Source organism: Poecilia reticulata, linkage group LG15, assembly GCF_000633615.1.
Source record: "Poecilia reticulata strain Guanapo linkage group LG15, Guppy_female_1.0+MT, whole genome shotgun sequence".
Taxonomy (NCBI): Eukaryota; Metazoa; Chordata; class Actinopteri; order Cyprinodontiformes; family Poeciliidae; genus Poecilia; species Poecilia reticulata.
Genome location: NC_024345.1, coordinates 22,435,541 through 22,461,357, shown reverse-complemented (window position 1 = coordinate 22,461,357; position 25,817 = coordinate 22,435,541). Strand labels below are relative to the sequence as shown.

Sequence of the window (25,817 nt, the reverse complement as noted above, 5' to 3'; positions counted from 1 at the left end):
AAATTTTTTCCTAGCAAATTTTCCACTTTTGAAACTCATAAATTTAAATTTTTTTCTAGAAAATTTCTGTGAATAAGCTCAAAATTTGTTAGTTTTTTACTCATTTTTCTCTCATTAATGGTCCCAATACGCCGCCGTATATTTTAAATCATTATTATTATGTGGCTGATTTAAACGCCAACAGAGGAGATTCTCCCTTTTTCGCACAAGAAAAACATATATTGCACAAAACTACTTTAACCGCATCAGGAGAACACGAGTCGGAGACAAAGTGATTTACAGTTTGCTTCGTTAACCGTCTACATTTCCGGAAACTTCCTCCCAACGGGCCGGTCTGCGGGTCTGAAACCCGTCAACATGGCGGCCTGATAAACTCCCAGTGTTGTGTGGAAATACGTCACCCTGCTGGATGAGGCGAGTACAAACTGAGGTAGATTCAATTAGGACACAAATTAGCACAAGACTCTAAACACAGAGTAGAAACCAAGAGTTGAAACTTCAGTCTGTTAGGAAGAAACCTGGAATCTGAGTCTGGATATTAATGCCCCTCGTCTCCTTTACGCCCCAAACATTGAAACTCTGGGAACAAATTAACTCCTCAGGCAGGCAGAGAAAACAGTCAGACCGATGTTTTCAGAGTCCTGCAGCACGACGCCGTGTTACAGCCGTCACAGGAAAATAAAGGAGTAAATTCCCACCAAAAATCCCAGAAATTTTCAGATCAAAATCAGAAATTTTCTAGAAAATACACAGAAATTTCTAGTATTGAAAAGTCAAATATTTGCTAGATAAAAACACAAATTTTGTGATTCACATAAGAAATTTTCCAGCAAAAAAATAAATTTCTGGGTTTCAAACGTTAACATTTTTTGACTACTATATAAATTTTCGAAGTTTCAAGAATTTGGATTTTTCAACTTTTGGAAATTTTTGAATTTGAAAAATTTAAAATGTGCAAAATAGATAATTTTGAGACTCATTGCAGAAGTTTTCTGAAAAACAACCCTGAAATTTGTCAGTTTCAAAAGTCAAATATATTAAATTTTAGAAAGAAATTTTCAAGAAAAAGGATTAATCTAAAAGTTTGAGTTGTTCTAGCAGATTTTAGTCTTTTCAAAAAAAAAATTTTTTTTGGAGAATTTCTGAGGTAAATCTAAAAATTTGAACGATTTGTATCAAATACTCACGTTTTGAAACACATAAATGTTCTTATTTTTTCTACAAAATTTTGATTAGTCTCAAAATTAATCAGAAAATTTGCTTTTTCTTGCAAATTTTTGACTTGAAACTCAAATATTCAAACTCAAATATGTTCAACTTTTGAAAATTTTCTAATCTTCAAAAGTCAAAAAATGTTAATTTTTGAAACTCGTAAATTTAAGAGTTTTCTAACAAATTTTCACTTTTAGTCACTTCTAAATTTTCAAGTTTTTTCAAGGAAATTTCTTAGTTTTTTTTTTGCAGAAATTTACTCTCTTTCCATCTATGATGGATTTGAAAGGCCGCCGGACTGCAGAGCTCTTTGCACCAACAAGACACAATGAAATAAATGCTGCATGTTGAGGCAGAAATATCGCTGCAGTTCTCAGGTTTTCACGCTAGAGGGCAGCACAGCAGCTCTAACTGGTTTTGAAGTGTTGCTGAAAGAAGCTGAAATGTTCAGACAAAAATAAAAACAATGAAAATAGAAGACAAAACTGAATTGTTTCGCTATAGTTTAAACACAGGTGCATCTCAAAATATCAAAAACGTCTGAAATTTCCACCATTTCAACCGTTAACGTGTTTATTTTGATGATTATAGTAGAAATCTAATGAAAACCTAAGATAAAAGTCTCTTAGAGATTATTATACAAGTCCAATAACATCAAAATATCAGCAGGGCTGCATACAAGCAAAGTTAATGGAAAGTTAGCTGGAAGGAAAAACTGTGGGCTTCCTCAGGACTGCTACTTCCTGATCCCCTCCACATGCCATGCTGCATTGATGCAATAGTTTCCTAGAATGTAATATTCTAATCTTGAGAGAAGAAAGCTTTTAGATTTTCATTAGATTGAATGAATAATCACAGAAATAATCACTGAAATCATCAACAGGTTAATTTTATGATGCTTTTTTGATTTCTTGAGATGCACCAGGAGAGAACATGTCAAGATGTCAAGACACTGAAATGAATGAAAGATAAAATAACACACACACACACACACTCAGTCCCATGGCATTGTTAAAATCAAGTTAAAGGTTCTGGTGGACCCAGGAAAGTCCAGTTTCCCTCTGGGTTCAGCCAAGCGATGATGGCTTCTTCTTCTTCTTCTTCTCTCTCTCTGCAGACGTTCTCAGTGCAGTTTTAAATAATAAGGCAACCGTTGAGCGATTTAACAAGGAGCGCATTGACCTTGAAATCGGGTTCAAGGACGTGGAGAGTTAAACTTTAGTGGGCTTTGCCGTTGCCGTTCATGTGGCTGACGTTGGATTTCGGTACCTCGGTGCTGTAGAGGCAGTCCAGGAACCCTCTGGAGATCTCCGTCACCAGGGACCGGTCCGGGATGGACTGGGCCATGCCGTAGATCGCCCCCTGGAGGGGAGAGAGGGAGAGCGATCAGACAAACCCAAACTCCTCATTGGGTCCAGATGACGAACAAGATGGCTGCTCCCACGCCGAGTTTCACTCAGGAAGAGCAAACCTCCGACAAACGACCGCTGGAAAAGGCTGTGATCCTCACAGCGACTCAGAAAGAGTCATACTTTAGGTCCGTATGGAAGACAACTTGTGCCACTTGGAGAAAAAAGGGAATTTACTTTTCCTATTCTCAAAATTTAGACTTTTTTCCCCCAGAATGTACTTTTTTTTCCTCAACATTTTGACTTTGTTTTCTCAGAAATTTGTTTTTTTCTCCTCCTCATTTTATTCTGCTCAGTTTCAGAATGAGATGTTTTAGGGCGTCTTGTCACTTTAAATCCAAATAAGCTGCTGCTGGCCACGCCCCCAACTCGACATTTACACATGCACTCGAAAATGGCTACAAACAAATACGTAATTATACAGCTGTACGTTTTTGAAAAGCAGAAGTGGAGCCTCCTGCACAACCAACTGGAACCTAGCAAGTGGTTCCTGGAAGGTAATTCAACAACAAAATACTCGTCTTTTTCCAGCAGCCATTGTGCAGCATATATAGCAGTAAAACCAGCTGACCAAACATGCTGGAGCTCAGCTTGTGCTGCTAGGTAACGTTACATTCAAAAGGTTCCCAGATTGGCTCATTTCTGAGACGCCAAAAAACATTAACTTATTGCCAAAAACAGCTGGGTGGTTTTTTTAAGGTGCTGGGTTGTTTTTAGAAGCAGTAAAAACCAAAATCACAAACTCACCTTTCCTGTGGTTTTCTCTCTGGGGTTCTTCATGATGATGGCGACCTGCTCTTTAATTTCCCGAATGAACCGATCAGCGACGCCAGGATGGGTGTGCAGCACCGTGCAGCAGAGGTGGATGCTGCAAAGGAAGAAACGACGCTGTAAACACTGAAAATACCAGCATGTTTGGAATGTACGGAAGCTCAGAAAGGACGAGAATTACACTACTTGGCCTCCAACTAAACATCAGCTTAAGGTTTGCAGAGGTGGGAAAAGTATCCAAAAATGTTATTTAAGTGAAAGTAGTACTGCTTCAACATGTTTTTATTCAAGTAAAAATAAAATGTAGCCATTCAAGAAATTACTCAAGTAACTGAGTAAAAGTCCACTCATTTTTTATTATGAGAGGAATCTTGTTTTACCAGTTTTAGCTTGTTTACATCAGTTTCCTGTTAAATTCATAGATGATTTACTCTGCAGCTGCCCTGTTGGCTCCTACAGTTTCCCCCATCCGTTACTTTCTATCATTCTGCATACTTTCATTTCTGACTCGGCTTTTAGTTAAAGTTATTGTGAGGAGACATGCTGGTGACTTTTGTTTATTATTTATTTCAAACAGGTTTTAAAAAACAAAGACGATATTAATGCCAGTAACTTTCTGCGTATTTGTTTTTGTTTCCCATAGAAAGTACTCCAGTATCAGCTCTTCTGTTTATTGTTTCATTTAGTGACTGGATTCGATAAAAATTATTTAATTGAGTTAATTGCAGGGTCTGTAAATAATTTATCAACAAAATAAGCAACATTTTCAATTCAGAAACCATTTTGAATTGAAAAATTCAAAATGGTTTTGCTGCTAAAAAACTGAATTAATAGACATTTTAGCACAAAAACCATTATATTTGTTTTTAATTTGTTATTTGTGCACAGTATAGATAAAAATCTTTCAGTGTCTTTGATTTGATTCCAATTCTTCGGGTCTGAATTCGATTCAGAAACAATTTACTTGGATGTATTTTTTAAAGGTTAATAAAATGTATTTTTTCAAAATAAAAATACACTAGAACCAAAGTTTCTCTTTTAATCTGTGGATTATTTCTGGACAATATTTCAAAATTCAAATAAAAAATAAAAGGGAAATCAAATGTAATTCAATGAGCTATTGAAGCTCTCCTGTAGCAGTCTCTATTGCAGTGAATTTGAAGAAGCCTCTGACTGAAGACTGTTTTTCATCATTTTCTTGATTTTATGTTTTTCCATCCTAATCTCCAGAGATGATTTAATCCTCCTGACTCAGAGATTTGTAGTTTTTTTCTCTAAATTTCCCGCTTCCCCCTCATCCAACCTGGACGGAAACTGCAGCGTGTTCAGGTTCCAGCCCTTCGACGTCAGCGCGTTCGAAAGGCGGAAGATGTCGAAGTCCTCGGAGCCGATGGCCACCACGGACACCTCCGGGTTCCCGAACACAAACACCCCCTTTATTTTTCTAATCCTGTCCAAAACGAAAACAGAAAACCGTTAGCATGCCGCGCCGCTGCGTCGGTTCAGCTCTGGCTGCACGCGGCCGTCTCACTCGTTTCTGATCTTGCGCGCCGTGCCGATGATCTTCTTGGTGGCGTCCACGTAGCCGCTCTCTCCCATGTACATCATGGTGGCCCAGCAGGCGGCGATGATTCCTCCGGGCCTGGAGCCCGCCACCGACGGCGAGGCGTAGATCCCCCCCTGCCAGTCTGGAGCCACGAAGTACTGGTACTGACGGTACTTTTTATCGCTGTAGAGGATCACAGAGGAGCCTTTGGGCGCGTAGCCGTACTGGAGAGAAAAGAAGGTGGAAATAAACCAGAGCTGTCCAAAGTTTGTGCTATTAGGGCCAAAATTACTCTGAGAGAACCACTTTTCTATTTCTACTAAAACTTGAAAGGTTCAACTTTTAATATATTTTGTTAATATATTAACAAATGTGCTACATAGACAATATTTTTACAAAAATAAGCTAAATCAAATTTTTTTAGAAAAGGAATCTGTAAATTATTGTTGATCCAAAAAGGTTTCTGTATTCCAAAGCTATTTTCCTTGTTTCTTTTTTCTTTTTACATTTATAAAAAAAAAATTGAGCAGAGTTTGCTGGTTTTAGCAAAATGTAATCAATAAAAACAGAAAAATTTTACTAAAACAAAAATAAGTTGTCTTGTACATAAATAAATGTTGTGTTAAAATCTCAAATTAATCACAAATTTGCTCCATTATTTAATTATTGACTGAAACAAGAAAAAGTACACTGGGAATTCTTTTAATTTATAAAATGGAAAAAATGTCTCGTCATTACAGAAACAAACTGCCAGTGGAACTAGAAGTCGGTTGCTAGGTAACGGGCTGGGCTTGGCTGGCGTTGCTAGGTAACGGGCTGGGCTTGGCTGGCGTTGCTAGGTAACGGGCTGGGCTTGGCTGGCGTTGCTAGGCAACGGCCTAGAGCCCGTTGACTGTGAAATAACTGAAATAATCTGCCAACAGAGCTAGCACTTTTTCATCAATATTAAGGAATTATTTATTTAAAACAAGCTTCTGTTTCTTTCTGAAAAGTTACTTCTAAGTCAGTTTTGTCTTATTTCAAATACTCTTAAGATATTTATGTTAGAAAATAGACCAAAAATACCAGGTAAGATTGAGTTTTTCTACAGTGCCTGCTCTATGTGGGATCCAACTCTCTGGTCTCTGGTTAATCACGCTCCTCACCTTGTGGGTGTCTGCAGAGATGCTGGTAACTCCCTTCACTCTGAAGTCAAACGGGGTGAGTGAGTAACCAGCTTTTTGCATGAAAACAATGAGAAACCCGCCCAAACAGGCATCCACATGCAGCGGGACGTCATAGCGCACCGCCAGCTGCAACACAGCAAGGGAAAGTTTCAAAGAACGGACTTCCCCGTTTCTGTTTTTGGGCATATTGGGTTAGGAAATGTCTGGCCTCTGACCTTGGCTACTTCTTCAACCGGATCTATGATTCCATGGGGGAACTGGGGCGCCGAGCAGACAAGCATGGCTGTGTTTTTGCTGATGGCTCTCCTCATCGCCTTGGTGCAGAGAAAACAAGAGAAGAATAATGAACATTTGAAAGCAGGAAACGCTGAGAGGGAATAACACACACGCACTCACCTTGACGTCGACCTTCATGGTCTTCCGGTCAAGAGGAATGTGGACGAGTTTCATCCCAAAGTAATGTGCTGCTTTGTCGAACGCTGCGTGGACGCTCACTGGAGCAAGACTGAAGATTAGGACAGAAAATACCTCAGCACTTTCACTGGAAAATAGGGCTGAAACGATTAATCGCGATTAATCAACTTTTGAAATAATCGGCAACTAATTTAGTAATCGATTAATCATTAAGTAGAGAATATAAACTCCAAAAAAAAGGTCATTTACTAACAGACCAATACAATCAGAGCAGTAATTTGATTAATCGTCACAATAATTGATCGATTAATCAATAACTAAAGTAATTGTTAGCTGCAGCCCTACTGGAAACAAAAAGCCAGGTCTTCTGAAGCTCATCTTACATTTCAGGGAACGTCACGCCCCGCTCACAAGCCAAGTCTCTGTACGCTTTGCAGGCCATCAGGATGCTCTCCGTTCCTCCAGAAGTGACCTGGGACAAGCCAACATGGAGACCCATCAAATTCAGAAAATCTTTCCTCAACAGGGTTGTGGATTTCCTGAGATTATAAACATAATATTTTATTTGGAGTATAAAGTCTGGGGTTTTACAGTTCCACAGGAGTTGGGTCCACCGTTGAACAGGGAGCAGGACATTCGGACAACCTCAGCTTCCATCTTCCTGACGCCAGGAAAGATGTCCGGGTGGAGCGGGTTGCTCCACGCAAAATCTCCATAAACCTGCACAACAAAACATAAAACGGGGAAAAAATTAGAACAAAGTCTCACAACTATCAACAAAAAAGCTTTCAAGTGTAGCAGGGCTGAAACGATTAATCATGAAAAACTGATTAATCGTTGACTGCAGTATCCAGACTAAAACAAGGCCATTTACTGAAAATGTTTATTCTCTTAATGAAAAACGGATCTTAATTATTTTGTTTATTTGTATCAAAATCTAATAAAGCATTGGCACATTTTGCAGATGTTTTTAATTTAACCACTAAAGTCTTTTTATACAATATTTGAACTACAAAAACAACCGAATTCCTTTTTTAAACAAGAAAATAATAATTTTCTTGGCTCATACCTTCACCAGGAGTTTGGTCAGGGTTTCATCCCCCCAGTACACGGCACCGGAAACACACCCTTTGTCCCACTGAACGTCATCTGGAAAACAAATATTTTAATTTTGCATCTCATTCACTCAATGAATGAATGAATGAAATGGAGCAGAAGGAAGTAAAAACCTATATCTGCCCCCTAATGACATGACAATCATCTCAGAACTACAAACATATTTCAAATAAACAAAAAATAAACAAAACAAGCAAAACAGCCAAACACTGCGTCTCGCTTTCTTTATACTCATACATTTACGATTTAGTGCGTCAAGCTGACAACTTGATAAAACCAATGCTAGTTTTCATCAGCAGGGAGGTGGAGGTGGTCTATAAAGCCTTAATGAAGGAAAACATGAGAAAAAATTAAGATTCAGGCAGGTAAAGCCTGGCTGCCCGCCAGGCTTATGACCCTACAGATTCAACTCCACACTTCCTGACAGGACGTCAGAAACAAGCATCTTTCTCTCCCGAGCCAATCGGCTCATTGCTGCTGAATCACTTACTCAGCGTTTGATACTCTTTGATTTTTTCCATGACTTGGCTCTGAGTTAGCCCTTTGGTGGGCAGCTGCTGAGTGTAGCTCATCCCCTCCTTCAGCGTACACAGACTGTGGGACATGTCGTCCAGAGCCTTGTTCAGCTGCTTCTGAATCTGTTGCATTAAAAAAGAAAAAACAGACATTTGCTATTGCAATAAAGTTGCTGAAGTCAGCAGAAGTAAAAGTGTGACTAGCTGAACTGAAGTAACCAGCTTATCATGAGTGCGTGATGCAAAGTGTGCCAAAGGTCCTATAGTGACTCACAGGAATCCCAGACAACAATCGGACCACAAAGGAGGAGCAGATCCACCACAGAACTTACATTGTCACCAACAAAGGGTATTTTTCTGACGAGTCGAAAGACTTGCTTCTTGATTCTGGAAGTGAGACCTGAACCGGAGACAGAGAGCAGCAGCTGTGGGTGAAAATGACAGGAAGCAATCGCAGCTGACTGTGACTAACACTGCATTCAGTTTGATGAAATCATCATTCTGCTAAAGTGGGGGAATGTTTTGGGGATTTTCATCTCTACAAGCCTGAACAGCAGAAACGCCGAGTGGCTGTTAGTAAATGCAAAAAGCCCTGAAATGAAATGCCTAAACATTTCTGTTTTCAGGAACGGGAATGTCTTAAAACTAAAACCTTTCACTAACAAACAATAAATCAATTAATCGCATGATTAAAATGAGCTCAATAATTTCCATTTCCATGATTTATTGTTTTTTCTTTTCTTTTCTTCCTTTCTACCAAAAGCTGGATGACAAAAGTCTCATGTCTGGTGTTTTGGTCTCAGCCAATTGCTTTTTCTTTGTTTACAGACACTTCATAATTCACTTTATTTGTTGTTTCTGTTGTTCGGTTTATTCATTTTTGGTTATTTAAAATGTCTTCCAGTTAACGTGCTAAACGTTCATTAGAATTTAAAGTTTATTGATTTTTGAAAATGTCTTGTTGCACCATTATTCCATTACATTACTTAGAAATATTCTCAAAACAATATTATAATTTATCACAATAACTTCTGGAAAAATTAATCGTGTTTGGGTCCATGTGACGTTTGGTCGCCTTAGTAGATTGTTTAGAAGCAATAGAGATATCGTTTGTTTTAAGTAAAAATAACTAGATGATTTTATAGATTTTTATATTGTGTCAATACAATAAACTGGGGTTTTTTTCTACTACAAATTATTAGAAACTGAAAGTACAATACCGACCCAAATAAGAACAAAAACTCTGATTACTCTGAAAATTATGTGAAAGTAAGGGTGGGCATTTATCGTAAAATATTTTAATACATTTTTATTATTGTTGTCTTGATAAATTTTAATTAATGACGTTAAATAAAAAGTAAAACTGAAAGCATTATTGGAAAATTAATTTTTATATTTTCTCCACCATTAGTTTCTTGAAAGCATTAATAAATATCAGTAAATTAAAAAATATAACAGAATGCAGTTACTGTGTGCAGTATGGTGAAATAAATCTCACTTGTCCTAAAATGGCAGTTTTTAAGTATAAACGGCTTATTTTATCATCATTTTTATCGTTATCACAATAGTATCACAAGATATTGCGATAAAACTCAGAGTCCATATCACCCATCCTTATGTGAAAGCAGCTGTAGCTCATTATTTAATTATTTCCAGGTGTGAAATATTACTTTCTCGCTGGAAGAGGAATGCTTTGAGCCAGAGAACCGCCAGCGTGGTGAGGACAGACGCTCCGATGATTTGCCACGGCTCCAGGTGGGAGCAGCGGGAGTTGAGCTGCCGCCGGCCTTCCTCCAGGTACAGCAGCAGCATCTCCTTATACACCTCCAAGGCACTCTGAAAGAACATAGGACTTACAATTTATTTTTTATTTATGCTTTATTACATTAAAATCGGTTCCATTCATTTAACTAATAACGTCCGCTTAGTCCTTCTTTTAGTGTTGTAGTTTGGCTGTCATCCCCCAGGGGGCACAGCTGGTTAAGGGGAGCCAGCATTCGGTTAAAAACAAAGATGGCGGAGACTCCGTAGAACGGGAAAGAGTAACGGTCCAAATAGGGTTGCCACCCGTCCCTTAAAATACGGAATCGTTCCGTATTTGGCTGTTAAATGTTGCGTCCCGTATTGAAATGATACGGGACGCGATTTGTTCCGTATAGACACGCCTAACACACACATAAACACTAATTATAACAATAATGACCTAAATAAAACACAGGAAATAATAAGGTCAGCTAAATTCTCGTGGCAGGAGTTAAAGGACCCCTGAACGCTACGGACCGACGCTGTTGTGGTTGCCTAGAGACGGACACTACGCAACCGCGCTGAGCTGCCATCAACCCGGGTCTTTTTAAAACGTCCTCAGCCCGATACTCCACCGTCTTTAGAAGTAAAACCTCTCGTATAGATACGATAGAGGGTTAGGAAGACGCAAATCCCAGGCTGAATAATGTTAGCGAGGATGAATACGGTAATTTAAAAAAAAAGAAAAGAAACGTGTTCGTCATGGCGCAGTGTGCTACCAGACAGAATGGATCAGGAGAGGAACTGCAGACCCGTCCGAACCTACAGAACCAGAAATCAGCATCTGTTCATCTCTCAATCATCTCCTGAGGCTGATATGGTAGAACATTTTATTATTGATTAAGTTTCTTATTGTGCTTTTAGTCGACTCTTATGAGTTGATTATTTTCTTATTTAATATATAATAAAATCAGCCAAAATAATATAAAAGGTCATTTAGAGAACAAATCATACTGAGAGATTAACAGCAAATACATAAATATTTGCTACTTTAAAAAGATTTGACAGAAAACGCAGAAAGATTATTAAAAAGTAAAAGAAAACATGACGCCAATAAGCACCGTTGATTTTGAGGCCCGTCTTCACTTTATGGAGCGAAATCATTAAGATTTTTCTGTTACAACTTAATGATTTATTTTAAATTAAGCATATTATTAAAAAATACACCAAGTCCTACATCAGTACGAGTGAAGCTGCAATATCCAAACATAGTAGCTTAAAACGTAATTTAAAAATATGATCATCACTGCATCAAAATTAGAAATAATTACTGTTATTACTGCTATTATCAATGCTATTGTCATTCTTTAATGAAGTTGTCAATCATTTGTGGCATCTTGAAAGAATTTTAACATGTGTTTGCTAATATTAATGCATTTACCAGTTATTCTAATTAAGAAAATATGTCACAACCAGGTTCATGTGAATAGTAATTTATGACTTCAGACAGTTGGGTGTAAAAATAAGTTCTTACTTCCACCCACTAATTTTAACTGTTCTTCTTTTGTTGCTTTATACATTACACTACATTCAATTAAGTCAAACTAAATAATGTAACCCCTTATCTTATGGAGAGATCCTCAGCAAGAGAAAACTCTTCTTAATAAAATGGCCGCTTATTAATTAATTAATCGTTAGTCGGTCGATTAACCTGCATTACAGAAAAGCGGAAAAAGTTTCAGGATTTACTTTAGAAGACATTGTCGGATCTACAGAGATCTGGGGAGGAAATAACAGATTCTTCCCTCTACTGTTGTGAAAACGCTGAGCTAACTGGGTGACTCCTCCCGCTCCTCGTTAGGCAACTGGTTGAGAGGAAGTCCAGGCAGCTATAAACAGCTTTGCTCTGTTCAGGTGTGAATTCAGCAGCGAGATACCAATGAATCAAATTGCACAAGCGTGGTAACATTATCTCCATCATCTCTCAGCAGAGGAGTGTTTACAGCCCCGCGGCGGACATTTTGATAGGACAGACCCTCCACATCAGCTGCAATCAGATGGGGAAAGCTTAAGGTTCACAACATGGTATCTTAAGAACTCGCTATCTGTGTGACCTCCAGTTTTCATCAACTTTCAGTTTTTCACGTTTTGTCACCTTGCAATAACAAACTTCATAATATCTCACTGGAGTTTACAAAAGAATGACAATCTGACCATTTTTGTTGGTTTGATGCCATTTTCTGACCTTACATGTTGTGTTTTCAGTCACTATAAGCAGGAAAATTACTGTAATTAACAGAAATGGAGGCTTGAAAACATCTACAAAATGAGCCTCACTTAGTCAATAGAAAGGTCAGTAAAGGTTTAAAAAGATAAGTGTATAAAAGAGACAATCTGATCAGTTTTTGTTGGTTTGTTGTGATTTTCCAACACAAAAAATAAAAATGAGGAAGCTATACTTTGGTACAAGTTTTACAGTTAATTAAATGCTTCATCTTTTAGCACATCAGCATTAAATCAGTTTCAATGGGTCCATTTTGAAAGAACCACACAAACTCCATCAAACCTTTTTTTTCACATTAAAATAACTTTTTTCTTGTAATTTTAAGACGTTTTTCTGGTAAAATTGCGACTTTATTCTGCTAATATTATGACTTTATTATTGTAATTACCGTATTTTCCGCACTATAAGGCGCACCGGATTATAAGGCGCATAGAATAGACGCTACTGTAGAGGCTGGAGTTACGTTATGCATCCACTAGATGGAGCTGTACTAAAGGGAATGTCAACAAAACAGTCCGCGACTGGGCCAGGGCCGGACAATGGTGACCGTTCTCCGTTTGCGCACAGCATGTTGGTGGAGAACGTGATGCTGAATGACCTGCAGACGACCTGGTTATCAGGTCGGTAGGTAGATGGGTCAGTCAAACTTTATTAACAAACCAGCGTTCTGACAACTATCCCAGCATGCACCGCGTGCTTCTTCTTCTACGGGGAAAATGAAGTCGGCGGCTGCTTACCGTAGTTTCTAGACCTGTTGTGGCTCAATATTGGTACATATATAAGGCGCACTGTCGGCTTTTGAGGAAATGGAAGGTTTTTAGGTGCCTTATAGTGCGGAAAATACGGTAAACAAAAATCCTTGTAACCTGACCCTAATAGTCACTGATATGGATGATTGAAATAAAAGCCACTTTTTACAAATTTTTCTGAATGTTTTTGAAAATGAAAGAAAAAAAACCAAAACAATCAAAATCTGATATTTTATTTTTAAGCCAAATCACTCAGCCCCCAAATTACAGTGAAGTCAATCAATCAATAAGTTTATTGACTCGATTTAATAAACTTTATCATCAATATACAAACACATTCTCTTATAACACTTATGCTACATAAGTGAAAAGTATTTTTGTTTATTTTATTCTTGTTTATTTGTAGATTTTTGTTAGTTTTATATTCACTAATGGAAGAAAAATGTAAAAAAAAAATGAATAAAAAAGAAAATGGAGCAGGAAGAAGAAAAATCTTGTATAAATTATTTTCTCAATAATTACAAAATAATTAATATATTAAATTAATATAAGTTGCAAACGATATATCACTGTTAATTCAAAAGACTTAATCATTTTTTCCTTATGAAGTATTTTGAAATCCTCATTTGAATATTCCATAATTTTACTCCACACCCCGAAACGCACATTTACTTTTAAAATCATATTTCCTTCGGTTATTTCTGTCACTTGACCTTAAGGCAAAAAATCATTTGTAAATTAATTGGCAATAAAGTCTTTCTAGCTTTAAAAATAACTAATAAACTTTTTAAATTAGCCAAATCCTTTAGTTTGAAGATATTCGGTGGATTAAATGTTTACTTGTGACGTGACGACATCGCGGCTGTAATTCCTGCCTGTTTAGACGGCATCTCCTCTTTCAGGTTTGGCAGGATCCAGTGCAACGGCAGCAAAGGACAGAGCAGAGCAGAACAAACCCGGTTGGGCTTTCAGAACCGGCCTCTGGTCTCTTATCACCAGCATCACTGATTATTCACCTTTACACACCAATAACCCTCCAGACCCACTCGGCTGTCTTTGCCTGAGGAAAACTTAGACCCAGCTCACACAAAGGATGTTGGTTTGTATTGTTTCCCGCATTGTTGAGCCGAAACGCCCATTTCTCTCAGCCCCCCGTCCTGACGGCATCTGACTGCTCTGAAACCACATCTTTTGTTGGCTGCTGGCAACAAGCAAGTCATCCGACTTTTAGCTAAGCATCTGCAAACTTCTACCTATTAACAGAGCTGGGAAAAACTAGTTACAGCTACTTGAATAACTTTTAATGACTATTTTTACTATTCTGCACTTTCTACTTTCCTTGAGTAATTTTACTATGACGTACCTCGACTCTTTCTTGAGTAAAATTTCTGTATTTTCTACCCACTGAGTGAAAACAAACGTGTTTTAACCTAAAATTCACCAGACACGGACAGTTTTTGTCAAAGTTTCATCAGTTTTTAATTGAAAGAAACTGATTTGGAAACACTGACCTTTGCCTGATTTTGTTATTTTTGGTTACTTGTATAAATTATTGTCATTTTCATCCATAAAATACCAAAATTTCCACTTAACTTTATATTTTGGTCCGACTGATTTTGTAATTTTTAAATATTAAATGATAGTTTGATCAGTATCTCGGTAGTAGACTTTTACCAAATGCTTTTTTGCTCTCGAGTAATTTTTGCTACTTTTTACTTTTACTTGGGTACAATGTTTGGCTTTTCAGCCCTACTCTACTACTAAATGTAACAAGTTTTATTTTGGAGGAAAGTGATAAAATACTCAAAGTGCGCCTGGTTTGCTCTGTTTGAATTGATCCAGGCTGTAAAATCTGCCTGTTGCCATCTTTTTAAAGAAAATCACAGTCCAATATGAACAGCTAACAACAATAAGACATTGTTGCAGCTTCCGGCAGGTTCATGCTGGACAGGATCTCCAGTTTTACCCTGCAATAAACAACAGCAGTGCCCTTTAACCCCTCTTACTGCAGGTTGGTGACTCCAACAGAGGCTGAATTTTAAGTTTTATTTAAATTATAGAACAATAATGTGGGGAATTACATCATATGTGTTGATTTTTTTTATCAACAGCAGAACAATAGCGGTGCTTAAATTGTTGTTTAACATTGTTCTTCTAGTAAATCGCCCTATTTATGTTCTTTGTGAGTCCTTAAGGAAAACAGTTAGCTAACTTCTCCACTTAAACAAGTCAGCCCTGAGTAAAACTGAAACAAAAGTCGAGAGGAACATACCCAGTAATCCATGTTTCCGAGTTGCGCTGTCGTTTAAATTCTTCCTCTTTGTTCACTTCTCATATGAAGCCCGACTTTCTGCCCCTCGGCTCACATCTAAATGCTGCAGGGAGCCGCAGCGAGCAGAAAGCTAACCCCGATTCAGGAAGCAGCAGCTTCTGCGCCGTCTGCGCATGTGCAGATCTGACAGCGATGCTGATTGGCCTGATGTCGTAGAATCCTGGTGAGAGAGTTTGTTCCGCGTGAGACGCAGATCTGAGTTGTAAACAACGGCATCGCTAAACCCGCTAACGTTGGTGTTCAAACTGTTACGAAAGAGGAAAAGAAACAAACAAGAAAAACAACAACAGGATTTTAACTGTGATCTGAAAAAAAAGTTCAATGTTTTTCTCCAAGTTCTATTTTAAAATTTCTATTAATCCCACAGGGAAATTAAATCTTGTTAGACATAATTTTCATGCTTTTATTTATTTGTTGAATATGTTTTGTATTTTATTTATTTATTTTTCGGTTTTATTTATATAATAAAACACTTTTGTAATTATATTATTTTCCTCAAATTAAGCATTATTAATGCTGATGGCTGTGGACAGGAAGGATTTCCTGTAGAGGTCTGTATCACAGCAGTGCAGAAGAAGCCTCTGACTGAAGACAATCTGTTTTTCTAAGACAGTCTCATGAAGAAGATGCTCAGGATTACCTGTAATGTTCTTTATTTTATGAAAAGTCTATTTATTTATCTATCCATCATCTTATTATGTAATGTTACCGCCTTAAACTAACTTTTTCATTTTGTTATGTAAAATTTTATGCTATATATATATAATTCATATATAAGTATCTAAGTATTTTTGCACTCTTAACTGAAAAGCCTTCAGAATTTCTTCCGAGTCCATCTGTTGTAAATTCAGTTCATAAAACTTAATTTTTATCGGATCACATCTCCACTCAATAAGAAATGTGAGATTATTGGATTTCACATTTAGTCTAAAAGAGTAGAAATCAAGTTGTGTTTAACTCCAGGGGAAAGATTAAAAAAAAAATGTTTTTTTTAATTCAATGGCTCAAATGTTTGCTTGTGGAGATCCAGAAAGTTAGCTATTGCTATGCACTCCAATATTCAGGACGTATCTTTTTACTTCCGCTTAATGACTAACTTTGCATTTTACACAGAATCCTAAGAAAATATACTGAAGCTAAATCTGCAGTAAATAACTTTTATATAAAAATAGACATTTCTTTATTTTGCATATTTACTATCCATCTTTAACTTGGATAGTTTCCAACATAGTACAAGAAAAATAGATCTAAAAGAGTATTACTGGAACTTTTGTCATTTTGCAGCTTGACACGAAGAGCTAGCTAGCCAGCTAGCTAGCTAGCAAGGGCATATTAGCAGCTAGTTAGCGCTAGCCTCAACAGCCTTGATCTACAGAGCGAAATTAAGATGTCTGGCAGAAAAGTCTAGACAGAAAAAAACTTCAAACACGACATTAAAACTGCAATATATAACTTTTATAGGAAGTATATTTTTTTTCCATATTTGTTGAAACTGTCAACATGTTGTTACAGCTTAACATGAGATAGATAATCTGTGAAAAGATCGATCTCCTCCAACTCTCCCAGAGCTATTATTACCAATCTGATCAAAAACAATCAGAGCCAGAAGGCGGGTCTTAACGCTGTCAATCAATCTCATGTTCTTTCTGTTAAATGTGCTAATTGCAGAGGAACACCTTACCATTACAGAAAAACCATTTATCCGCCGTTATCGGTGGCTATGCTAACTAGCCTTAGCATTCATAACAGGCTATGCTAGCTGTAGAGAGCATTATGTAACTTTTTATAAAAGTTATGCAGTTTTAGTGTTTTCAATGAGTCAAAATATAGAAACATGTGCAAGTGATAAAGATATTTTTTGAATCGGAGCCAAAATATATTGGAAATTATTATTTAAATAATTTCAGAAATATTAAATATTTAAACACTTTTGTCCGTTTAAGCATAAAATTCACGTTTTCTACCTATTTAACTGGACGCACTAATGAACGCATAAACGGGCAATCAAAAACAAATAAAAAGAAATATTCTTCAGCTGTTTGGGGGTGAAAAGAAGCGACTTGCCCCCATTTTGTGCCTTAAGCGTCCAAACCGTCCAACAAAAAGACGAACCGTCTCCGAGAAGCAGCGATTCCACTGTAATTGGTGTACACTGCCTTCAAAAGCCGGGTTGAGACGTACAATGCGTCTCCTGTGAAAGGAAACTCCAAAGCACATTAAAAGTGAATAAGTTCTTGTGTAAAGTGCGTTGGGGGTCACGCTGGTCACGACGCGCGCACCTCTCCAAAGACGCACATGTCTCCAAAGGCGCACTCTATGGTTTCTAAAAGCCAGTCACATTGTTGGGGGTCTCACAAGAGGAGTACATATGGCATCCGGGTTGCAATTAAATGTTTTTAAGATGTTTTTCCTCACTTGAAGAAGTTTCCTTTTTCTTCCTCCCAGCAGCTCTTTGGCAGACAGAAGAAGAGGGAGGGGGCCGCATTGAAAGGCTCCGCTGCTGGTTTGGGATCGACAACAATCTGGTCAGCGAGTTGTTGGACTTTGATTGTCCCCTTCAAAACGTCCTTCAAACAAAAAGCTCAAGACGAAAATAAAGCCCCACCTGGTTCCTCTGTTTGCTAAAGTAATAATAAATAGATTTGCTTTAATAAATACGCAAAAGGAGCCGCATAAAGCGGAGCGTTAATCAGCAGCGTCGGCAGGTATATCACCTGTTCCGCAGCTTGTTCAGTTTATTGTTAAATATTGTTAAATCACTTTCTGCCATTTCCGCAGCAACTGGCCTCTCGTGTTTGCCCACACTTTGCATAATAAGCGGGACGCCGATCATATAAAAAATCAAGAAGGGACAGACAGGTCCGAACGCACACCTGTCCAAGATATCCGAACATGGATTTGGCACCGGTGGGTATTTGTAAAGTGGCAGTATTCCGTTTACTTTAGACGTTTTCCAGCCTTTTTATAACAGTCGGCCACCATCTCCTATCGCACAAGTGTATTTGTCCAGTTTATTGAAAGCATATGGTTATCAGAATGCCCCCAAAACACATATTTAGACAGAAAGTTAAGTGGAGCTCTTTGTGAGCTTTTGTCAGTAAATCACGTCCTAGTCAAAGCTCCAAGGCTCCCGCTGCTTGTTGTCCACTCCACTAATGTTCAACCTCCTGAAGAAAACATCAAAACATAAACAGCGACGCGCCATCAGGTTGTGGCCAGAATGGGCATATTTTTGGAGATGTCGTGGCGCACAGGTGTTTGGCCGCTTTTACAGCAGAATCTGGGTTTGTTCTGTTACGTCACAGTAAACGAGCCTTTGAACTTTGAATCCGAACAGCAGGTTTGGTCAAATCGGATCCGGTTTACTCTGCAGCTCCGCGCGTAACTGTCTCACTCCTGACGGGGAAAGTTTGCGCTTCAACGCACAAAGCGAATGTTGAACCAAATGTGTGCGTGGTTAGAAACATAATTTTCTCCGGTAAAAGTTAAAATTATTATCTTTCTAAACGTTTAACGAAGACAAAATGTTAGTAAAATAGTGAAACTTTGGTTTAAAAAGTTGAAAAAATTATGTATTTTTCACTGGAAATTTGAAAATACGCGCAAAAAATCATCCAGACACAATTAGGCTGGAAATAAATGTTGTTTTGAAACAATTTCAGATATATTTATTCTCGATTATTTTACAGCAGCGGAGCTCCTGGAGGTGATTTTTAGCTAATTGATCAAATTTTAAAGATCATTTAATCTGCAGGTGCGATATTAAGGACGACATTTTGAGTGCGTAAAAGGTGGAAATACAGATGCTCTGTAGTTTAGCTAATTTATTCATCAATAAAAAGGATTTAGAGCATCAATAAACAGTTAAATTTAAACAGCAAAGTTTATTTTGAGGCAGATTTTCCATCTGTTGTCCCTGGATGTGAGTAATGGACGTACAAACATCACGTTTAACATCCAAATGAAGGATAAAACAGGCAGAAATTTATCAAAAACAACAAGATGTCTGCATGTAACCTTAGCAACATAAATTAAAATTATTGGATGGAATAAATGTCTTAACACACGAGAACACCAACATAAAACATTTGAAGGATTAAGTAGTTATTTGACTTTTTTTTCTGATTTTTTATTATTTTTTTATTGAAAGAAACTCACAACATTGTTGCTATAATTCCTTAGAGTTTTAGGTTCGAATTATTTTTCAAATAAATTTTGTATTAAATTGGTGACATAAAAAAGAAAAACGACTGGAAATTAATTTCCAAATGTATCATCTGAATTTAAATACCGGAACGACTTGCATGTTTTGTGTTCTGATGCAGAAACTGATTCATAAAATGAATTTTCTTCAAAATGTGCAACTATTTATCTGCACTGAAATTCTGCACCTGCAGTTATCTGAACGGATTTTAAAAGTAGTTTAACAACCGCAAAGCAGATAAAATGTTTAAAAATATATAGATATTTTTAACCAGATTTACAGATTTGCACCAGTTTTTGAAGCATATTATAAGAAAAGCAGTAAAGAATGAGGGGACCGGATGGGGACGCGCTGCTCGGGCGCTGATTGGCCATTTGTCGGCCGCTGTTGATTCAGGCTGCGCAAAAAGATAAGATAAAGGGCATATAAAATGACAAAGATGCGCATCCATCGCGCACTGTCAGCTGCACATAAACGGGTCTGACGCCTCAGCGACAGCAGAGGACGGCCGTCTGTCTGTCTCCGCGTCCCGTCTTCACCTGTCCGCAAAAGTAAGTGCAAACAGATCCACCCAGGTGAACCTTGTTTAGTTGGTTTAGATTAAAGTTGAAAATTAAAAAAAAAAATTAGGTGGAAAGTTGGACGTTATTGTTTGCAGGATTGAATCAGTGCAAAATGCCTGTTAATGGTGTTAAAATGTGCTAATTTGCGCAGGATGTCTTCCAGAGACTCTGATGAAAACTCGTCTGAACTGCAGCAGCAGCAGCGAAGGATGTGCGACAGAAAAGCGTCAAAAACGAGCGCAGAGCAGTGCGGACCTCGCGGCAGGCGCAGAATGAAGGCCAACGACCGGGAGCGCCACCGGATGCACAACCTGAACTCTGCGCTGGACGCGCTGCGGAACATCCTGCCGGCGCTGCCGGAGGACGCGAAGCTCACCAAGATAGAAACGCTGCGCTTCGCCCGCAACTACATCTGGGCGCTGACGGAGACGCTGCGCATGGCGGACCATCACGCAAACCCCGCGGCGTGGGACGCGGGATCTCCCCCAGAGTCCTGGTGCGCCGCCGCTGCTGATGAACTGAGCTGCAAAAGTTTTATTCCGGTCACAATTTATTTCAGATCGATCCATGGGGAGAATGTCATCAGAAACTCCTGGTAGAAACTTTGGGTTGAAAATGTCAAACTGTATGGAGGTAAAATATGGCCATAAAGTTGGCTGTATAAAGATAAAAATGAAACAGAAAAATTAGTTTGAAACTGAAAAAATAAATAAAGCTGAAAAAAATATTTGAATCTGAAATAAATTTGAACCTGAAAAAAATTCTAAAGCTGGAAAAAAAGTACAAAACTTAAAAAATTTAAACAGAAAAAAAAAATTAAAACAGGAGAAAAAATATGTGAAACTCAAAAAAATGTTCAAGTTTACTTTTCAGATTCAAGTTTTTTTTTCTTTTTTCTCCAGTTTAACATTTGTTTTCTTTTGAATAAACTTCCTGGCCCTAATTTAGCTCCATAAAACTCACTTTTTCCTATGTTTTGGAGCAAACTATTGTCATTTTTTCTAATTTTTTATTTTTTGCTGTAAATTATGCAAAACCTCTGGTGACATCACAGAAGGTTTAAAGGGACTCATCAGAATTATGTTCTGTATATATTTGTATTTTTTTAAATTAAATATGTAATACTATAACTTACATTTGTTGTCATTTATCAGAGGCGGGTGGAGTGCGATACTTCATAAAATTACAGAAGTAAAAGCAAAAATTGCAGCAGTAAATTGGCTGTCAGTGGTTTCAGATAATCTCAATCTGATTAAAATTAAACAAAACGGTGAGCAATCTGGGGCTAATCATGAGCTAGCCGCTTGAGCTAGCAGCGATATATTTCGGGCTCCATATTTCTAACAGACCCAGTCAGTCTCACATGACTTCCTCTGATCAGGTTTCTCTTTGTTGACAGTTTGTCACTTTTCTTTCCATAAATCTGGTTTAGTAAAAAGATAAGCAGAAGGTTTAGTTTGGAGAAACTTCAACCTGATCAAACTAAACCAGAACCTGCTGAATCCAACCTGAATCCATTCCTGATTAGGTAAATAAAAACTGAAACATCCGATTTGACAGATCGATGCAGTTCTAACTTCTTCTGTCAACAATAATCACAAAGCAAACCAGCCGTTTAAAGCTAAAGGATTTATTTGGCAGCCATGTTCCATCATGCTTTGGGCCGTTTCTGCAGTATAAAAATATTTATTCACTGTATAAAAATCCAAGTTTTATTCGGGGCGACTAACATTATTTAGAAAAACATACAGAAAAGCAGAACTTGAACAGTTTCATGATCGATAACAGACTCCAGGGACAAAATTAATGTGCAAATCGTGGTTTTTCTTTCTTTGTGTCTGAGAGCGGGAGGCGGCGTGCAGTCCGAGGCCGGCGGGGCGGGGCGGCGCAGCGCTCTACTTGGGGAAGACGGTGACGACGTCGTAGCCCTCCGGCGGAGTGACGCGCTCCCGAGCGTGCTGCTCGCAGTAAATCTGCTCCTCCACGAAGAAATGTCCTTTCTGCTTCAGGTTGACGTCGCAGGCTGTGCAGGTGTAGCACTCAGGGTGGCGAAACGTCTCCCTCAGCTTCACCACCATCCCCCTGGCGACACGTTCAACAGGGTCAGTCGCTCAGGAAGACCAAAGACCGGCACAACAAAGGGTTAAAACCAGAAATTTAAGGCTAAAACGTCATTTTACAGAGATTAATCCCATAAGGTGAGTCGATTAACTGAAAAAAACTAATTATCTGGTAATTTTCAACTTTTTAAAACAAAAATCTGCCATAAAATCTCAGGTTAAAGATGCTCCAATCTCCACTTTAACCTCAGTAAGAAAAACATCATAAATTATTTCTACACAAAACTATAATTATAATTTGATTTAGTAACAAAGCTGAATTTTTTAAAAAATCAATAAAAGATGTAATTAATAGACGGCTCCAGTGTCAAACTGCCTTCAGCCACAAGGTGGAGACAAACTTCAGATAAAAGTCCCTTCATTACCAGCTGACATCCCATAATGAGCTGAATCATGACTGGATGACGACTAAACCGGTTAGCAATGCGCTAACAAAATGTCTGACACATAAGAGAATCACTGTCCATAATCAAAATATTGATTTATAAATTATTAATGACCAAACTAACAGTTAACGTAAAGTTTGTATAAATTATCGTTTGTTCACATAGATATATGCGCTTAGATTGGTGTCACTGCGCGTTCAGGTTGCATCATAAATATGGCTACATAATTATCAAAGGCTTATTCCCACAAATACTTCGTGTTTTCTTCAGTATCGAGCCACTAAAAATAAAAAACTAAATTCAATTTGAGTATTTTTGCAATATTACTAAAAAAAAACCCCCAAAAAACTAAATTTCGTGACCTTTGATTCCCTTCTGGGCTGAAAACGTATCACTTCGTAATCGTTTCACAAGTTTCTATTGATAACTATTGATTAGTTTTTGTTTTAAACATCCGATTCCTGTTTTATCCAGTTTTCACTCCACATCGTTTATTTTGAAGCAGTTAAGAGAAACGGTGACGAAACTTTAAACTGCTGCTGCGCCAGTTACTCAGCAGGCCGTTGCTAGGCAACCAGGGAATGAGCGAGTTGCTAAGCAACCACATCGCGAGTGAGTGAGTTGATTCCACAATCTTTTCTGTGCGGTTCTGGATCAGAGTTTATTGGATTCACCGAATCAGATGCATCATCTATTGATATTGATCACGTGTTTATCGCGACATATATTTGTTATTGATTTATTGTCCAGCCCCACTTTCAGCTTGACGTTTTTTGGCCCCCGTCGCGACCTCAGTGCGACCTTACATACATCCGTGTGAATACTCACACAATCCCAGAGCCACATTTATCGCAGACGGGCAGCTTCTCCGTGCCCCCGACAGAAGATCCGATCTTTGTCGTCGGCGCCTTCACGCTCCTGAAGCCTGACGGTTTGTCTGCGTCGCCTACGAAACAAACAGAAATGTATGTTTTCATGCTATGAAGCCATTAATCTGCACTGCAGGAGTTTTGAACAGTCTGGTATCGGCACCTGTCTCCAGAATCTCCTGCAGCACCTTGAAGGAAGCGGACTGCCGCGGCGGCTCGTCGGACTCCTGGTTCTCTTGCAGCATCTTGTAGACCTCTGAGTCCGTTGGTAACGCCGGTCGCTTTCCCGCCGCCGCCGCCGCCGGCTCTGATGGCGCTCTGAAAAAAACTCAACATTAGCATCAAAACCGTTCAAACACGTCTTTGTGGATCACATAACATTAAGATACTTTGGAGACCAACACGACGGACGACACTTTTCTTTATGACCGAACAGGAATCCATTTTATGGAACCAGAGCGTGACAGGAAGTCCTTATAACAACAAAATAAAAGCCCCAAATGACTGCTGTGGAATAAATGTGTAGTGGCTTCAACACAAAAAGGCCTGATTAAAAACAACTCAAAGGTTTTTCAACAAAAATACTCCAGGAAACTCCTGGGTAGATCTGAACGCACTTCTGACTTTATTCTTTTGAAAAATATGTTGTTTCTTTCAAAAATAGACAAAAACTGATAATTTCTTACAACTTGAATGTGAAATGAAAGTTAATTTGATCCTACAAGTAAAAAAGAAACAAAAACAAAACCTTCCTGTCGTCACACCAGACATTTAACAGAAACAACACAGAGCAGAACTGATCTGCTCCGTGCTACGCCGCATTGATGCAGTAATTCCAAGCAAAAGGAGCCGAAACCAAGAAAAGACGGTTCAGAACCTGGACGTGATACTACTAGCATGTTGGAGAAAGGAAAAATGAAGCATCCGCATCTTTCTGGAAAAAGAAAAGGCCGATTCTGACTTTTCTTTTTAAGTGGCTCTTCATCTGGATAATCAGGTTTCTTTACTTTGGTTTATTAACCAAAATGCACTAATAAACCACACAAACCTGACTGGGTTCTGACGGGCGTTTAAGCAGAACTCACTTGTTGGGCTCGTTCGTCTGCACCTCGTCCACAGCCGAGTTAAAGTCCTTGATGTTGTCAGACGAGTAGAGGCCAGACGGACTGTTGTACTGGTTGGTGACGACCTTTGGGCCAAAGCCAGCAAACGGCAGAGCGCTGCGGTTGTGGGACGAGCCGATGTGTTTCACCTCCTGAATAACAAAGTAAAGCTTAAAGTGAGGTTCCTGTTCGGGCTGTTGGCTCCAACAGTGAGGCGGAAACTTCACACAGTGACGTTTTGATCAATTCAAACGCAAACATGCATGAAAAACTGCAGTTTTAATATTCAGCAGATCTGATTAGACGAGTTAAATGGTTTCATTTTCAGGGTTCGTTCGCTTCTCCAAAGTAAAATTCAAGCTTTTTCCAGGTCATTTTCAAACTTTTCCAGCAAAATTTTGGAGTGAAAAACAAAACAAATCAACTTTCAACAATATTAAACGACATAATTAATCACTTTTATTAATAACGTCTTGTATTTTACATTCTACATTAAGGACAAGATCAACTATAACAGAAGTTTATATTTTGAAATGTTTGTAATGCAGCAAAACACTCATTTAAAAAAATCCCATAATCTCACCGACATTAAATGTATAAAAACTTAAATAACCTTCATATCTGTTACACGGATCAATAATAGATATTCATTATACTGAAACAAACCAAATCTTAAGGAAAATGAGTTTCCTGCTCAAATCAAACAAATAAACAAAGAAACTTTAAAATAAATCTAAAAAAAAAAATTTCCATAAAGTTTTCTGGAATTTAGCAAATAGAAATAATTTTGGAAACGATAAAAGTTTAACTTCAGAGTGAGAAAATTTTTTGTATTTTAAGAAATTTCATGATAAATTAAAATATTTAAGCCATTTTTCATCATATTAATCATGATGATGATTGATATTTTGTTTACAGATAATAATTTTTATTTATGGCTTCAGTTCTAGTTTTTACTTTATAATAAATTTTGTTGCGTTTTATGTTGGATATTTAAAATATCTTCCAGTTCCTGTGTTAATTGTTCTCTACAACATTAAAGTCTATCAGTTGATGTACTTGCATTATTGTGACATCATCAATAAATGAAAACATCTGGCTCCAGCTGCAGTCCGTTTAATTCAAACATCTAAAACCCTAAAGTTTGCAAACCTTGAAAACATTTAAAGGATTTTCAAGGATTTCAAGTATCCGTCCGAACCCTGAATTTCACTTGACGATGCGATCCAACAAACGCGTCGCGACGCCGGCACCACATCCAGCTCATGCCTCGCAGCGGGAACACGCAGCGGGAACACGCAGGGGGAACACGCAG

The 25,817-nt window shown here is 38.1% G+C and overlaps 3 protein-coding genes across 11 annotated transcripts in view; 1 reads left to right on the top strand and 2 right to left on the bottom strand.

Moving 5' to 3' along the window:
* Positions 1-40: 40 nt before the first annotated feature.
* sgpl1 (sphingosine-1-phosphate lyase 1) lies at positions 41-15,471 on the bottom strand. Its single transcript, XM_008430035.2, has 14 exons — positions 15,198-15,471; positions 9,820-9,985; positions 8,482-8,549; positions 8,125-8,272; positions 7,588-7,667; positions 7,110-7,238; positions 6,902-6,990; positions 6,501-6,609; positions 6,320-6,418; positions 6,084-6,230; positions 4,924-5,162; positions 4,696-4,842; positions 3,369-3,489; positions 41-2,574 (listed from the first exon to the last, which is right to left on the bottom strand). The coding sequence occupies exons 1-14, from the start codon at positions 15,207-15,209 to the stop codon at positions 2,431-2,433; spliced, it is 1,698 nt and encodes a 565-aa protein (XP_008428257.1). The 5' UTR covers positions 15,210-15,471; the 3' UTR covers positions 41-2,430.
* On the top strand, positions 9,859-20,752 carry neurog3 (neurogenin 3). 9 transcript variants are annotated; one of them, XR_001777354.1, is made up of 5 exons: positions 10,460-10,772; positions 11,754-11,806; positions 11,884-11,977; positions 13,828-13,909; positions 17,706-17,872. XR_001777354.1 is itself a non-coding variant. In XM_017308997.1 (4 exons), exon 4 carries the CDS (start codon positions 20,177-20,179, stop codon positions 20,621-20,623), a length of 447 nt encoding a protein of 148 aa, XP_017164486.1. In that variant the 5' UTR covers positions 9,861-9,946; positions 13,828-13,909; positions 17,703-18,164; position 20,176; the 3' UTR covers positions 20,624-20,752. The 9 variants fall into 9 exon arrangements, 4 of the variants coding, with proteins under 4 accessions (XP_017164489.1, XP_017164487.1, XP_017164486.1 ...); XR_001777353.1 differs by having other exon boundaries at positions 17,703-17,872; XM_017308997.1 differs by lacking the exons at positions 10,460-10,772; positions 11,754-11,806; positions 11,884-11,977 and adding exons at positions 9,861-9,946; positions 20,176-20,752 and having other exon boundaries at positions 17,703-18,164.
* Positions 20,753-21,638: 886 nt separating this feature from the next.
* Positions 21,639-25,817, bottom strand: part of pdlim1 (PDZ and LIM domain 1 (elfin)) — a 9,481-nt gene continuing 5,302 nt past the window's right edge. Inside the window, exons 4-7 of the mRNA XM_008430037.2 lie at positions 24,485-24,654; positions 23,563-23,717; positions 23,359-23,476; positions 21,639-22,106 (exon numbers count right to left, since the gene is read on the bottom strand). Coding sequence (XP_008428259.1) covers positions 21,920-22,106; positions 23,359-23,476; positions 23,563-23,717; positions 24,485-24,654 — 630 coding nt within the window. The 3' untranslated portion in view covers positions 21,639-21,919. The remainder of the gene's footprint in view (positions 22,107-23,358; positions 23,477-23,562; positions 23,718-24,484; positions 24,655-25,817) is intronic.